The sequence below is a fragment of the Pezoporus occidentalis genome, unplaced genomic scaffold, assembly GCF_034315485.1.
Source record: "Pezoporus occidentalis ecotype Australia unplaced genomic scaffold, CSIRO_AGI_Poc_V1 ctg148, whole genome shotgun sequence".
Taxonomy (NCBI): domain Eukaryota; kingdom Metazoa; phylum Chordata; class Aves; order Psittaciformes; family Psittacidae; genus Pezoporus; species Pezoporus occidentalis.
In genome coordinates, this window is record NW_026913295.1 from 1,397,057 (window position 1) to 1,412,288 (window position 15,232).

Sequence of the window (15,232 nt, forward strand, 5' to 3'; positions counted from 1 at the left end):
AATGGGCAACCTGATCTAGTTCAAGATGTCCCTGCTCATTGCAGGAGGGTTGGACTAGATGAGCTTTGAAGGTCCTTTTCAAACCAAACTATTCTATGACTCTATGTCTAAGCTGAAAGTCCTCTTGGGCATTACTTACCACCTCTGGCCACCTGTGTTTTCTTCAAGAGATACTCATCTTCCACTAAGGTCTGTCCAACCTCTTCACATCAGGCAGGGCACTCTCTGGATCCTGACACCATTGGGTATGACTCATTGACACTGGGCATGTCCCACATAATATGAGAAAAGGGCAGCTTTTCTGAAAGACCTTCCTCTTGTTTTCCCACTGCTCTTCATCCCAAAAGATCCCATTCCCCACCATTGAGAGAAACCTGCTCTGATGGCCTATGATGCCACTCAACACTGCAGCAAGCTCAAAAGCTTCTCCATCATGCTGATGACGGACACCAGGGAGATGCCCACATGTGGGTGTCCATACTCCCTGTATAAGCCACAGAACAGTAGTCAATAGAGCCAACAAAAGCTGATAATGCAGGGAGAGACTGGCTCAGCTGGCTAACATGGGTGACTAGAGCCACCCAGATGCTCCTAGCTACTGAAATACAACATAGGGTGGAAAGATTTGACAAAGGATCCACAGGAGACTTGCACACTTCTGGACTGGCTGCTGGAAGCCAGGTGCAACAACACAGAGCATCTCAAGTCAACCTACGTGTCTCTACTGAGACAACTGATGTCTACTCCAAGATGGGATGAAAGCATTCTAGACTCACAAACTCCATGGAGTGGGCACATCCTGTGCACAGGCAGACATCCACAAGCGAGCAAAATCTGTGAGCTAAATCCCACCTTGTGATCTGAGGCACAGATACTCCAAGGAGTAACACCATCAAATCACAAACCAGGGAAGAGTTAGAGCTCGGCCACCAGATGTTCCAACATGGAGCAAGAACAACCTCTTTGGCTGGCAGCTCTTTGTCTCAGTGCATGGCAAAGCCCAGCTGTGATGGTGCTTCCCAGGGACTTACCTGTCAGTCAGTGGAGTGATGACGAGCCGTGGGGTATTCCCAAGGTACTCATAGGAGTAGAGGAACTGAGCATCACAGATGTTGGCAAAGCAGTGCCGCTCCTCATCCGACCATCGGTGCCGGAGCTGCGACAGCCAAATGAACGCCTGGGCATTGTCCACCTGGAACACACCCACAAGCACCATCATGGGAAGGCCAGGAATGCCGGGCACACAGAGCCAAAGCACCAAAAGGATGACTGCAATGAAGGGTTCACTGGGGGTGGACTGGTTCTCACTGACAAGGCAGGTGTGGTGGGGAAGGTCATCTCCCCATCTCCCATCAGGAGAGGGTAGGAACCAAGTTAGCAATGACCTTGGTGGGAGAGGAAAAAGCACATAACCAAAACCAGAAAGAGCAGCACAAGACGGGACTGTCCATCAGGGACTGTAGTGACAGGACAAGGGGTGATGAGTTTAAACAGATAAAGGATAAAGCCACAACCCAGCACAGAGCACCTTCCCACCCACCCCCAGGCCTGGACACTTGACACAAGATGAAGGACAGGAGAGTGCTGTGGGAAAGGCATGCAGGACAAAGGAGTCCCAAAGCAGTCCCTGTGGCCCCACACCAGACTGAGTGGGCTGCATCCAGCAGCCTCCCAACACATTGTTGTCATCCACCAACGTGGGGCCACACTCTTGCCCATGGTGGGAACGTGGCAAGTGCAACAAGCCCTTTGGTGTTGCATGGCCACGATCCAGAACAGCTCTGTTTACAGTGGCTTTCTGCCCCCTTACTGCAAACAGTGCAGAAGTACGTTTAGTGATTCACCTCCCACTGGATGGCCTGGGGCTGGTCTCTCACTCCTGCAACCCCTGCCCCAAGTCCCATGAGAGGTCCATGCTGAGCTGCAAACACAAACCTTCTGCGCTATCATCTTTGACACCACATCCCGAGCGTGCACGTCGATGGTGCATATGGTCATGATTTTCTGCCTGTCACCCTTGGAGAGCTGCCCAATGAGCATGGTCACGAGGGCGTTCAGCTGGGCCACTTGCTTCTTGTGATACTCCTTCATCGCGTTCTCGTAGCCTTCCTCCACCCTGGCAAAGGCAATTCCAACCTCGGTTGTCCACCAGATCTGGGTGCAGGTAAGAGCCACCTATGGAAAAGGACTGGCTCAGTACCATGATAAAACCAAGGCTTCCTTACCTGCCAGAGTGTCTGATCCCCAGGGAGATCAAGGATGAAGTAACCGTGACATGAAATTAAGTGTTCTGTCATACAGCAGTCACAGCAGACAGGACAATGGGGATCTGCCCCGTGACATTCATTTCAAACACCCTATCGGTGGCAGACACATTTAGCAGCTACTTATTAGTAAATCAGCACCTTTCACATGCTTGACACAGCAGAGGAGGAAGAGCTGAAGACCACAAAGCTGTCAGAGACGCATCTGATGGGCTCTTTTCTCACTAGACCTTACCACTTGGTTGTCCTGCTGCACCTCTGGCTCTCTGGGTGTATAGATCCACAGGGTGCAGCAGGCATTGCCCAAACTCCCAGGCTCTGTAACCCAGCCAAGAGCATATCTTGCCTGGAGTCCCTGTCAGAGAATGGAGCTCAGCCTGGAAACTCCATCAGGAGATTGCCGGGATCACAGAACCCCAGGCTGGTTGGGATTGGAAGAGCCCTTAAAGCTCACCCAGCTCCAAACCCTGCCACGAGCAGGGACACCTTCCACTAGAGCAGCTTGCTCCAAGGCCCTGTGTCCAACCTGCCCTTCAACACTGCCAGGGATGGGGCAGCCACAGCTTCTCTGGGCACCCTGGGCCAGCGCCTCAGCACCCTCACAGGGAAGAGCTTCTGCCTTAGATCTAACCTGAACTTCCTCTTTCATTTTGAACCCATCACTCCTTGCCCTGTCACTCCAGTCCCTAATGAAGAGTCCCTCTCCAGCATCCTTGTAGCCCCCTTCAGAAGCTGCTCTGAGGTCTCCACACAACTTCTCTTCTCCAGGCTGAACAGCCCCAATGTTCTCAGCCTGTCTCTATACGGGATATGCTGCAGCCTCTGATCATCCTTGTGGCCTCCTCTGGACTTGCTCCCACAGCTCCATGTCCTTAACAGGATAAAGGACAACCCATCCTCCCTGCTGCACGGCAAAGTGGAGGCCAGAAACTTCCACATCCACTGCTAGAGGCCACTACTTAAAGAAGGGAAAGGCAGGACTGAAGGGAAACCAAGCACTGCCTTTCCCACATGCCAACCTGAGTGGAGATGAGGAGCAGTGCAGATACCTGGGCAGGGTAGTCAAAGAGCCACTGCTCCCTTGGCTTCTCCTCATAAGCCACAACAGCTTCCGTCATCTCATCTCTCACAGTAGCTCTCATGCTGTCCAGGACATGATTCAGCCAGACCTCAACCTGGAGGACAGATTAAATGACAGTAACACATTTGCTCTTCTTAAGTGCCTTTGGTAATCAGTGAAGACAGTGAGGACCTTTCTAGAGTGGGACCAAAAGCTGTGGTGTAAGGAGGAATTAAATTACACACCATCTCTTCCAGCCTTTCTCATGCATAAAGGAAGAGCAGTGAAGCTTTGCAATGTCTTGGCAGGAGATGCCTACACAAGGCCAGGAGAGCAGACTCCACTGATAGTTCTGATAGACAAGGGCCTCCCTCTCACCTGCCCGCTGCAGTCACAGGGCTCACTGAAGCCGACATATTCCACCTCTCTGCTGTACATTCCCAGGCCAACTTTGGTCGCCTTTTGCTCAGAATCCAGCTGGAATTTAATGTGGGCCAAGCTGTCAAAAAGCTTGGGAAGATGATGCTGCACCTGCAAAAGGACTTGGATAAGTAAAGCAACTGAGGTAGGACAAGGAGAATAGAGATCACCATTCATGTCACAGGAGCAATTCTGTTCAGAAAGCATGCTCGTGGACATCTTGGTAGCACCGCATCTTCTCACACAAGGCCAGGATACTGCCACCACAAGCCTCTTGCTGTCTCTCCCGATGCTTTCACCTGTTTCTGCATCAGACGGGCTTAATGAACCGTATTTCCCACTGGGAAAACATCTCACGTGGAGCAAAAGCACAGCAAAAGTTCAAACACTGCAGGGCCTCCTAGCCTCCGTTTCCCTACACGAGAGGTCTCTTAACCTCTCTCCACCTCATCCTATTCTCAGCATGCTGCCGAGTTTTCTTCACTATGAACCCTTCTGGGTTTTCAGTACTAGAAAATTTTGCACCAATGAAAAGCCCTGACTTCTCCTCTGTGGAGAAGAAAGACCTTTTTATTTCTGGCCAAGAACCACGATAAAATGCTCAACAACCCAGACCTACAAAACTACTCCCTTCTTGGACAAAACCACTCGAGGAAAAGAGTAATTCCCTCATGTCCTGTTCACACCCAGATGAATGTGAAAAGCCAGCAGGTTGATGTTAGCACCCCTGCTGCAGGCTCTCAACATCAGCCGAGCAGGTCACCAACGCTGCTTCTAGATCACTAAACACAACTAAAACACTGTGTCACACTGCCACAGGCTCCTCCCAGCACGGATGTCCCCACAGCAAGGGTCAGCTCACAAAGCTGTCTCCCTCTGAGGACAGAGAGAGGAGATGGACACACTCCCATGGGTAGGATGAGAAACAAGCAGAGCCTGTGACGCCTGGTGCTTTCAGAGACAAATGGGTGGGCTTGTCCATTTAATTCCTCCTCAGTGACTCACAAAGGATTACAACACTGCCTCTCACAAGCTGTCCTGCAGGTGAGGACAGCTTCTTACTGGTGTCTAAGCAGGGCTAAATCCCAGAAGGTGGAAAGGAGAAGCAATGGGCACCCAGCTTCCCTCAGATAAGATTTTAATGGAGATATGATTAGAGTAAACCATAGAAACCTTTTCTTACACCTCCGAGGTCCCACTCCCAAATCCCCACTGTACATTCCCAGCCTCTGCCCTGGCTGCAGGACACTGGCTGCACTCGGTCCTTGGTGCAACCCTGCCACCAGCACCCTGACTACACCTGAATCTGTACAAGTTCAATATCCAGTTGAAGAGGATAATAACATTAATCCTTCTTTAGGAATTACCACTTTGAAACTACAGTGGAAAGGCTGAAAGCGAATCCGTGTGTGATCCCACTTGACATTTGCTTTGATTTTACTGCAAACAGTTTTGAATAACAGAAAGCACCACGAATTTCGTCTTCCTCCATGGAGCACTGCAACACAGCATCTTCTGTTTGCTTCCTGGGGTTTTTTTCCTCTCCATTTTAAATATCAATCAATATGTATTTATGATACCCTGCAGGCTTAAATCACCCAGCAGCAGAAACAGATATAAGCAGTTAAAGGTGTTCACATGAATGCTGAAAATGATGAAAAGCTTAAAGTAGGTGAGATTACTCACTGCTGACAGAGGGACTAAGGAAGAGCAGAGAAACCACTTCCTAAACCAGCAAGGGCACCACAAGTTCCTCCACAGGAGGGTCCAAAAACCCATCAAAGCCAACAGGAGGAATGGTGTATTTGGATCATTTCCCCATACCTGGCATTCAGGCACCACCCCCAGAAACCCAGCCTGCAGAGTAGAAGAAGGTGCAGGCCTGACCCTGGAGCTGTGCAGGGATGGATGGCAACGGAGGTGACCTCCTTGCTTGCCTTGGCCATAGCGACTGTCTGTCCACCAGCTGTGTTACCTTTTTCAGGCTGTGCTCTTCTCTTCCCCTATAATCAGGACATTTCCAAAGACCTTTGCATGGTGGAAGGAAGAAGCAGGTGATTTGTAAATGCCTCTTCTGCTAAAACAAGGGACCTCTCCAAGCCACCAGCTGTCAACACTGCCATATGTGAATGACCAGTCTGTGGCTGTTTCAACAGCAGATGCTCTTTGGTGGCACCCCAGGTTGGGGACTCAAGGTCAGCAAGAAGTTTCGGCTGAGCCCCTCAAGAAAGATGGTTTCCTCCAACCTCACTGTATCCCAGCAGAAAGAAAACCACTATTTTTATGGCATCAAAAGCGTAGCTCTACTCTGTGCAGCACTTTCAGAACCATCTGCAAGTATCACCAGTGTTAATCAGACAACACACAGGCACATGTTGCCTTTTAAAGATGACAGATGAGGGTCAGCTGTGAAAGAATCATTATTACTCCAAGTAAAAGGTTGGGAGAAAAAGCACTGAAGATGCTACAGGTGAGTCCCAAGACAGCATCTTCCACCCTCACATTACTGACAGCTACATAATGCAAAGGGGATGCAGTACAAGGCTTACCAGATGTGGGTTGGTGCCATTGGAAAGAATATCCAGTAAATCTGCAGAAGAAATGAAGTAAAATCTGGGAAAGGCCAACCTCTTCATGTCCAAATATTCAGCTAAAGCCTTCTCACACAGAGACAACCTGCGGAGACAAAGGAGTAAGCATTCTTTATCATAGAATGGTTTGGGTTGGAAGGGAGCTTAAAGCTCACCCAGTTCCAACCCCTGCCACGGGCAGGGACACCTTCCACTAGAGCAGCTTGCTCCAAGCCCCTGTGTCCAGCCTGCCCTTCAACACTGCCAGGGATGGGGCAGCCACAGCTTCTCTGGGCACCCTATGCCAGCGCCTCTGCACCCTCACAGGAAAGAGCTTCCTTACATCCAACATAAACCTCCCCTGTTTCAGTTTGAACCCATTGCCCCTTGTCCTATCACTATGGTCCCTGATGAAGCAGGGACTTCATCTTCCATGCTACAGTTTGAGTTATCAAGTAGATTCACCCCTCCCCTGTGTAATGCCAGGCAGGAGCTGAGCCCATAGGCTGGTCCTCTACAAAGCTCATAGTAACTCAGAGATCTCTCTTTACTCCCAGGGGTCAAACAGCCTAACAGTGAGAACAGCCTCATAAAAAAGCAGCAACAGAGGTGGAAGAAGAGGCTAGAAGGGTTTGCAGCCTGACCTACTGTGTTAGACAAGCTCTTATCTGCCACAGGTGACTTCCCACTGGGATGAAAGTTCCCATAACTGCTTTTATTCTAATGAGCCACATTTGAAAGTCTGATTCAGCCCTACTCAGCTTTTTGTGTTTGCAAAGCCTGAAAAGAAACTTGCTTGTTTCCATCTCAAATGAATGTTTCAGTGTTCACATGCTAAACTGCTGCTGAGCTTACAAAGTGCATAAATAACACGCAGCTACTCCTCTGTGAGGAACTGCCTTATCTGATTAACAAAGAAAATACAGGCTTTACTTTAAATGGAGAGTTACTACTGACAGCAGCTACCATTCACCTTTACTTGTGTTCCAGGTAGACCAGCTCCTATGTTGAGCGAGATATGGATCCATCTCAGGACACTAAGGGCTTTCTCAGGGAGTGCAGTTATCCCATGTGGCAAGGGTATACAGGCAGAGATAACTTTGTGAATGAAAGAACATGGGCTCAGCTCTGCTGCAGATATCCCTGCCTGAACTGCTCAATAGGTATTGAAGGGCTCCTGTATGGGGTGGCAAAACGAAATCAGCTGGATGCTGGTTCATACATCAATACTGAGGATGAGGGTTTGCACATACACAGAGCCAGACTCCCCTCTGGGGGTTTCAGGGTGATGGATCACAGATAAGGCTCAAGAAAGATCAGAAATGCTGTGGCTTGTGAATGCAAAGAATGCACAGTGGAGGCAGAAAGCCTTGGAGCACAGCTTAAACAGGGCTGGTGGCAGTTTCTGACAAGCTCCTGGGACTGAAGGTCTACCCACCTACTCTGAATGTCCTCCAGTTGTTGGGACAGGCCTGGCTTATTGGTGGCTTCAACCACATTTGGGGTTTTCTGAACTTCATAGGCCAGTTCTTTGAAATCCACATCAATCCCTTCAAAGCGTTCCGAGTCCTAAAAAGCAAAAGGAAGAACATGTCCATGGTGAGTCACTATTCCTGTGCTAAAGGATCCCATCTCTTTGGAGTGAGGGGAAAAACTCTCTGCAGAGAGCCCTCTGTGCAGTGCAGAGGGACCTCTCCACCACTGCAAAGGGCTCTGACACCACATGCTTGAAACAAGTCTCCAATCAGGCTCTTGCCTTCCTGTCTCTATATGCCAAAGGGCTTGTGGATAACGTGATCAGAGCAGAAGCCAGTGTCCAGGACCAACCATTCCCATGGGGTTGAATTCACCTCTGAATATCTTCTCTTGTGTGCAGCCTCCCTGGTCACAGCCATTAGGAGATGCCACAGCCATTTCCATTAGGAGATAATCCCTTAATGGGGAAAGGCTACCAACCTCATGGGAGTTCACTCTTCCCCTCCTGCCCCAGCACAGAAGTCCCATCCCTGAGTGACTCCTGCAGAGGAGAGCCCTTCCTTGCCTTGAGTAAGGCTCTGGAAACCCCACACCAGCAGCAGAAGAGCACACTAACAATTGTGCTCTGCATTGAACAGGGACCCTCCATTTCTGGAGCTAAACAATGAAGAATAAAGTTATGTTCAAAATGTCTCTGCTCCTTCCTGAGTGAGCCAGGACACTGAATAGAAATGCTCCAAGCTTTCATTAGGGTTGGAAGGGCCCTCAAGATCATCCAGTCCAACCCCCTGCCAAGGCAGGGCCACCCAGAGCAGATCACAGAGAGGGAGACTCCAGAAACCCCCCTGGGCAGCCTGTTCCAGTGCTCTGCCATATCAAGTTCTCCCTCACATTGAGGCAAAACTTGTGTGTCCGTTTATGGCCATTGCTCCTTGTCCCATCACTGGGCACCACTGAGAACTTCCACATTAACCTCTGTTCAGCCCCAGTAGCAAGGCTCTGGCCAAGAGGTTGAGCCCTCCCTGCACACAAACCACGTAGGAAGCTCCCTACCCTCAGGGATTCACATCCCCTGCCCTGCCAGCACATCCTCCCCCAGCCCTGGATGCATCCCGAGCAGATTCAGCCTCAGGAGGCTTTGAGCTTCATCCTCCCTTTTAGGGAAGGGAAGAGGCTGCTGGTTCCTGCCACGTGCCAGATGGATACTGAGATACAAACAGCTGCCCAGCAGGATGCAGCTTCAGACCCTGATGTGCTTTCATACATGCCATTAGGTAGCTGTTGGATATTAACAGCTTCCTGGCACGTGGGCCAGCCTTCACTGGTTATCAGCACTGGCAGAGGTGGCCCAGTCAGTGAGGTGTGCCCAGCGCTCCCCAAAGCAGGGGAAGGAACTCACAGACACCCCTGAGGAGGTCACCACTGACAACCCTGCTCCATCTTCAGAAGCAGGAGCGGGAGTCCAGCTGCCCAGCAGTGCTGAAGGCAGGGATGGGATGGGGATGCTGCCAAAGCTGCCTGCCCCAGCCCTGGTTTGATAATTTGCAGTGTCGAAGTCCCACTCCTCTCCCCTCTGAGGAAAGAGGGAACATGTCTGTGGCACTGAAGGAAGCCAGCAGCCCCCCTCAGTCTCCGGGAGCTCTGTATTTGCTCTGGAGCAGTGGAAGGGAGACAATCAGCTACTCAGCATGACTCAAGCACAACCCACAGTACAAAATCACCCTGGGGGAGCACTAGGGAAACTCCTAGAGCCCTAAGGGAGCCTCCAAAGATGCAAGGGAGGAGGAGAAAAAGCCCTGGCTCTGGCAATTTAGGATTATAAATACCCCTATTTTGTATAATGGAAGCTCTTTTACACTTTCCAAACAGAAAAAGCAGGATTTGGGGTTTCCTACCTTGGGAAGCTGTGCCCGTATATCTTCTGAGCCTATGAATATGCTCTCCAAGTGAGCCCATGTACGCTGCACTTCAAACCAGAGGCAGATGACAGAGTCTGCAGTGGAGAGCTTCCTCTGCCAGGCAGACACTTCCTCCAGGAAGAAGGCGATATACTTGGATGTCATTAGGTTCTGCAGCTGCACCTGGTTGTCTTCTAGAGTTTCAATGAGCTCCTCATCTGATCTCACCAACGGGATGTTTGTGCGGGGGTGAAGCTCATACTGAAACTCCATGGAGCCCCAAGTCATCTTCAGCTCCTTCAGGACTTTCTCCATGCTCATCTCTCGCACTGCTTTGTCCACAATACCATGAACCTCATCCTCGAAGTTATGCAGGTTGAGCTTCAGGAGGTCAGCCAGCGTGGTGTCCACGTCCATCACAAACCTCACACCCGTCGTCTGCATCAGCTGGTTCCAGTGCCTTTCTCTAATGGCAGGATTCTGAAGCTCTGCCACAGCTTTCAGGGCTGTGAGCATGTTCTTCACCTTGCTGTCCAGCCCATTGAAAGCATCCCAGGCCCTCATTTCCTTATCCAAATTCCGAATCTCTCTTGCAAACTTTTTGCACTCCAGATCCATTTCTTCCACCTTAATATCCACCCATTTGGTGGTCTGCCAGTCAGCAAGGCGGCTGTTCACAAGGGAGATCATATCCCAGAGCTCTTTGAGCAGACACAGCTCCTTCCTGCACTGCTTCAGTTGTCTATAATCTGGCACCGTGACTTCAAACAGACCGGCTGATTCATAAATCGAGGTCATGGCTGACTCCAGTTGTTTAATCTCAATGTGTTTTGCATCCAGCACTTGATAAGGCTTTTTGGTGTCGAACCTAGAAAGAAATATTTATTCTTGCTAAGTGAGATTGCAACAGCTTCTAAAGAAAACAGAAACCAACCAGTGTGCAGAGACAAAGCACAGAGGAAACGTCTGCAGCACAAGCTGATGGCACAGCCATCTGATGCCACCTTACAGTGATACTGTGCACTCAGCAGCCAAGTTCAGTCTCTTGTTAACACTGGACTGTGTCTCCAGAGACAAAACCCCCCAGGTGTTACAGATGTTAGAAGGAAGGGAATCATCAAACCACAGAACCGGAGGAAGTCCAGAGGAGGCCACGAGGATGATCAGGGGCTGGAGCACCTCCTGTTTGGAGACAGGCTGAGAACATTGGGGCTGTTCAGCCTGGAGAAGAGAAGCTGCGTGGAGACCTCAGAGCAGCTTCCAGTGTCTGAAGGGGGCTACAAGGATGCTGGAGAGGGACTCTTCATTAGGGACTGGAGTGATAGGACAAGGGGTGATGGGTTCAAACTGAAACAGGGGGAGTTCAGGTTGGAGATAAGGCAGAAGCTCTTCCCTGTGAGGGTGCTGAGGCGCTGGCACAGGGTGCCCAGAGAAGCTGTGGCTACCCCATCCCTGGCAGTGTTCAAGGGCAGGTTGGACACAGGGGCTTGGAGCAAGCTGCTCCAGTGGAAGGTGTCCCTGCCCGTGGCAGGGGTTGGAGCTGGAGGAGCTTTAAGGTCCCTTCAACCCAAACCATTCCATGGTCAGGACGGGTCTCCACAGGCCACCTCACCTCGCCCGCCCGCAAGGACCCCGGCGCAACCCCCGGGGCCCGGCGCCGCCCCCCGAGGCCTCCCCGCTCCGGTAACGCCCTCACCTGAAGGCCGCCTCTCTCCGGAAGTGCTCTCGGAAGCGGCGCTGCCGGGCCTCGAAGGCCGCACAGCGCCTGCGCAGCTCCGCCCCTTCGCTGGCCTGCAGGGGGGCCACGTGCTGCTTGACCGCCTGCGCCGCCTTCCGCACGTGGCTCCACGTGTGCGGCAGGTCCTGCGGGCAGAGCAGGGGCAGTGGCGCCGTGCAAGGCGCAGACCCGCAGCCTTGTGCGCAGTTCGCAAGGCTCAGAACCCCGAACTGCTCGCGCCGTGCGCAGGAGCTTCGGGAGGGTCCCACGCTAGACCCCGGGCTCCCGGGATGGTTCAGTGCTCGAGAGAGAGCAGTGGTGGTAACACCATCCTGCTGGGAGCAAGCTGAAGGCGGGAGGATGGGCTGTGGATGCTCACTGAGGCACAGAGCCTGGGGAATTCCCTGGCAGCTCTTAGAGCAGGAGAAGTTGCACCAGAAGGATTTCTGCAGAGCTCTGTGGGCAAATGCTTCCACAGCCTGTGTGTATAATACTGGTACTAAATAAAACTGGTTTCTTTCTCAGGGCTGCATCCAAGCTGCAAGTGTGCAGCGCTGCTGACAACCCGCTCCCTCTTCCTGGGGTTTTCCTCAGAAAGGGATCTTATTTCTTCTCACCACGCTCCTCGGGCCACATCCTCAGCCCGGACACTGACACCAGCCAAGGGCTCTGCTATCCTCAAGTCCCAGTGCTTTGCCCTCAGAGAGCTCCATTCCCTATGTACTGTGCAAGCCTACAGGAAGGGCTCCATAGAATCCCAGACTGCTTTGGGTTGGAAGGGACCTTAAAGGTCATCCCATTCCAACCCCCTGCTGGGCTTCCTTTTTCATCCCAGTTCACGTACTTGGGGAGACTGAGACCAGCAACGCTATGGGAAGAAGGGAAATAACCTAGAGGCAGCTCTGAGGCAGCAGAGATGGCCAGTCTCTCCTGAGGGGTCTCCTTCTGGCACTTCATATTCCAGTCTCAGTAGAAATCACTGTTCATGACCACAGCAGGGCACCCATGGAGCTGCTTCCTCGTCCTTCTCATACAAACTACCAGCTCCAGCCCAGCCATCTCCACAGCGATGGAGGGAGCAGTGCTCAAAGGAACTTACTTCTGTTTTTCCCACTGTACATGGAAGTCAAGGAATTGTTCAAGTATGTGTTGCTGTCACTTGCCAGAAAGTGTTCTGTTCCCTCCTGCATCTGACCAGCCCCACATACCTCATTCCTTTTATCAGACACATGAATCCATTGCTTGCATGTACCTGCACACACAGGCACCAAACAAGGAGCTCTCAGGCAGAGGAATCAGCAGGTTCCCCACAGCAGCATGATTTATGTTGAACTGAAGCGTTAGCAGCAGCCTGTGCAATGCAGCTCTCTCAGTTGTCAGGGAGTCTGTAAGAACTGTCCTAAAGACACCTTTAGGACCCTACTGCAGATCTGGTGACCCCATCACTCATGGATCATAGCTGCACAAGCAGAACACCAGGAGATTGCTAGACTCCACTCAGCTCCCACCCAGCCTGCAGCAGAGGACTGGAGCCTTTGCTGCACAGGTGCCTAAGGCAGGAACATCTCCCTCAGAGATCCTGCTTTAAACCTTGTGTCCTACCCAGATCCCTCTGCCCACAGCACCCCATTGCTACAGGGTATCCATTAGCATGGAGCCACACACTTGTCCGCTGTAATCTTGGCTGTGGCCAGTGCTTGTGTCCTGTCCCCCAAGGCTGGCTGGGCACCTCACAACCTAACCTCCATCTCCAACCTTTCCTAACCTCCACCTCATGGTCCCCTGCCCAGAAAGAAAAAGAATTCCCCAAGGCAAACTGATTAATCAGAGCCAAATGTGGAAAGGTGCCAAAATACTTTCACAACCTGCTCCCTGTGATGTTCTCTGGGTCAAGCAGATTTGGTGTTACAGACCCAGTGGAGGACTAAAGCCCTGTGAGAAGGCACCTCCTCTGCCAGCATTATCTTTCCCATCTCCACAGTTGCCAAGAACTGGCTGATTTAAAAATCATTATAATTCACCCTAATTAACAGATCGAGTTGAAAATGCATTAATTTTTGTCAAGAGCAATCGCAGGGAGTTGGAGGAGGCAATTCCCTGGTTTTCAGACATAACAAAAGCCTTAATCTCTGCTTTAAAAGAAAAATCTCAATATAACTCCAAAATGTGGATGTAGAAAGGCACATCCTGCAATAGCAAACGTTATCCACTGAGGCCCTCTAACGACAGGGAGTAAGGTCCTAAACGTTCCTGCGCTGCTCTGAGGCTCACTCTCTCCTTGACATCTACTACTTGGCAAAGCGGTGTGGCCATCCCAAGCATTCACCCACCTCCAGCTGCTTGTAGACTTCCTCTGGTAGCTGTTGCTCATAGGTCTTCAGCAGTTCAACGGTTTGCTTCAGGGGCTCAAACATGGCATCGGTGACACTCTGCCTTTCTTTAACGGCCAAGAGGTGACCCATCACCTCCACCAAGCCACCATAATCACCTTTGTCAACCTTCTTGCTCAAACCTTGCTCAGCAGTTTTGATGAACTCCTCCAGGTCAGCCAAGCTGGGGAACATAAAGCAGGAAAGCACAAAATGAGAGCAGCTCCCACTGAAAGAGTTATCCGTGTCTGCCAGGCAGCTGGAGTGGCACAGACAGGGGAAGGGCCTGCCTAACCCTGACCATTGCATGACAACATGCTGAGGGCATCAGAACCACAACTGAGGGATCCATAAATGTGATACTTGTGATACTGCAACATATCAGCTTCCTGCAAGGAATAGATACATGAGATACAACCTCTCAGGCTGGAGAAAAGGTATCTGAGAAGGAATACATTGGAGACCTGTGAGCTCAGCATTACCCCTGGCACTCAAAGTCCTATAAATTATTAGAGACAAGGAGAGTATGTGGGGGACATTTCCCCACCTGCTTACCCTGTTCTTAATCTCACCCAGCTACTGGGCACTACTGGCAGAGGCACGATGGGCTCCTGGATCTCTGGTCTGTTCCAGCACAACCTTTCCCCTCTCCTCAGAACACTTACTTTTTAAGTGCCCACTTAAATTCTGTGCATGCTGCTGAGCCAAAATGTGTCCTTAAATACTTCACCTAATAAAAACTAAACTGCTGAGTCAGGGACTCTTAGTAAGAGCTCCTAAATGCCCATTCTAAGCTACACAAAAGCGTCCTTGCACAGCAATTAGCTAACAGAATTACGGTGCTGAAAAGAACACCAGAGATCATCCCATCCACCACTCACAGCAACCTTCACTACTACATGTCTGTAACTGCTTTGTAAACATCCAAGACCTGTGACATCCATCAGTTGCCACTACTCAAATGGATCACCTGGTGCATCATCCTGCAGAAACCTGAGAACTAAGCAGCTATTCAGAGCAGGGAACATGTGCTAATCCAAAACTTACATCCCAACCTCCTTTCTTTTTGTAACCTTGAAGCCTCCCCATGACAGCTCATGCCAGGCAACCCAAATTGAGTTGCACTCAGAAGAGTGCTGCATTTAGAAATACAGCCAGTATCTCATGGCATTCATGCAGCTTTACTGACGGCTAATCTCAAATTCAACAAAGCACAGAGCCCTAACAGAGATTAGATCAGTTGGATCAGGATGAATGGACAAACAGACGTCCTATCTAACAACACACAGCAGATCCCAGGAGCATCAGCTCCTTGTCAATGCTCCAGGAGCATCAGCTCATGGGATGTTAATGGTACCAAGCCTATGCAATGGTTTCCATTCTACACACTCAGCAGGCAGCATGGGCCCCTTCTCTTGCTCCTATGTTAGCTTAATGGTTACCAGGGTGTAATGATAA

At 50.8% G+C, this 15,232-nt stretch overlaps 2 protein-coding genes across 2 annotated transcripts in view; one reads left to right on the forward strand and one right to left on the reverse strand.

Annotated features, from left to right (window-relative positions):
• Window positions 1-15,232, forward strand: part of SHISA6 (shisa family member 6) — a 542,762-nt gene that overhangs the window by 383,007 nt on the left and 144,523 nt on the right. The window lies entirely within an intron of this gene.
• The window catches only part of DNAH9 (dynein axonemal heavy chain 9), a 165,746-nt gene that overhangs the window by 132,575 nt on the left and 17,939 nt on the right, over window positions 1-15,232 (reverse strand). The window contains exons 16-24 of the mRNA XM_062610562.1: window positions 13,736-13,958; window positions 11,385-11,551; window positions 9,686-10,556; window positions 7,753-7,883; window positions 6,294-6,420; window positions 3,703-3,855; window positions 3,314-3,439; window positions 1,936-2,175; window positions 1,032-1,192 (exon numbers count right to left, since the gene is read on the reverse strand). Of these exons, the coding sequence (XP_062466546.1) occupies window positions 1,032-1,192; window positions 1,936-2,175; window positions 3,314-3,439; window positions 3,703-3,855; window positions 6,294-6,420; window positions 7,753-7,883; window positions 9,686-10,556; window positions 11,385-11,551; window positions 13,736-13,958 (2,199 nt within the window). The remainder of the gene's footprint in view (window positions 1-1,031; window positions 1,193-1,935; window positions 2,176-3,313; window positions 3,440-3,702; window positions 3,856-6,293; window positions 6,421-7,752; window positions 7,884-9,685; window positions 10,557-11,384; window positions 11,552-13,735; window positions 13,959-15,232) is intronic.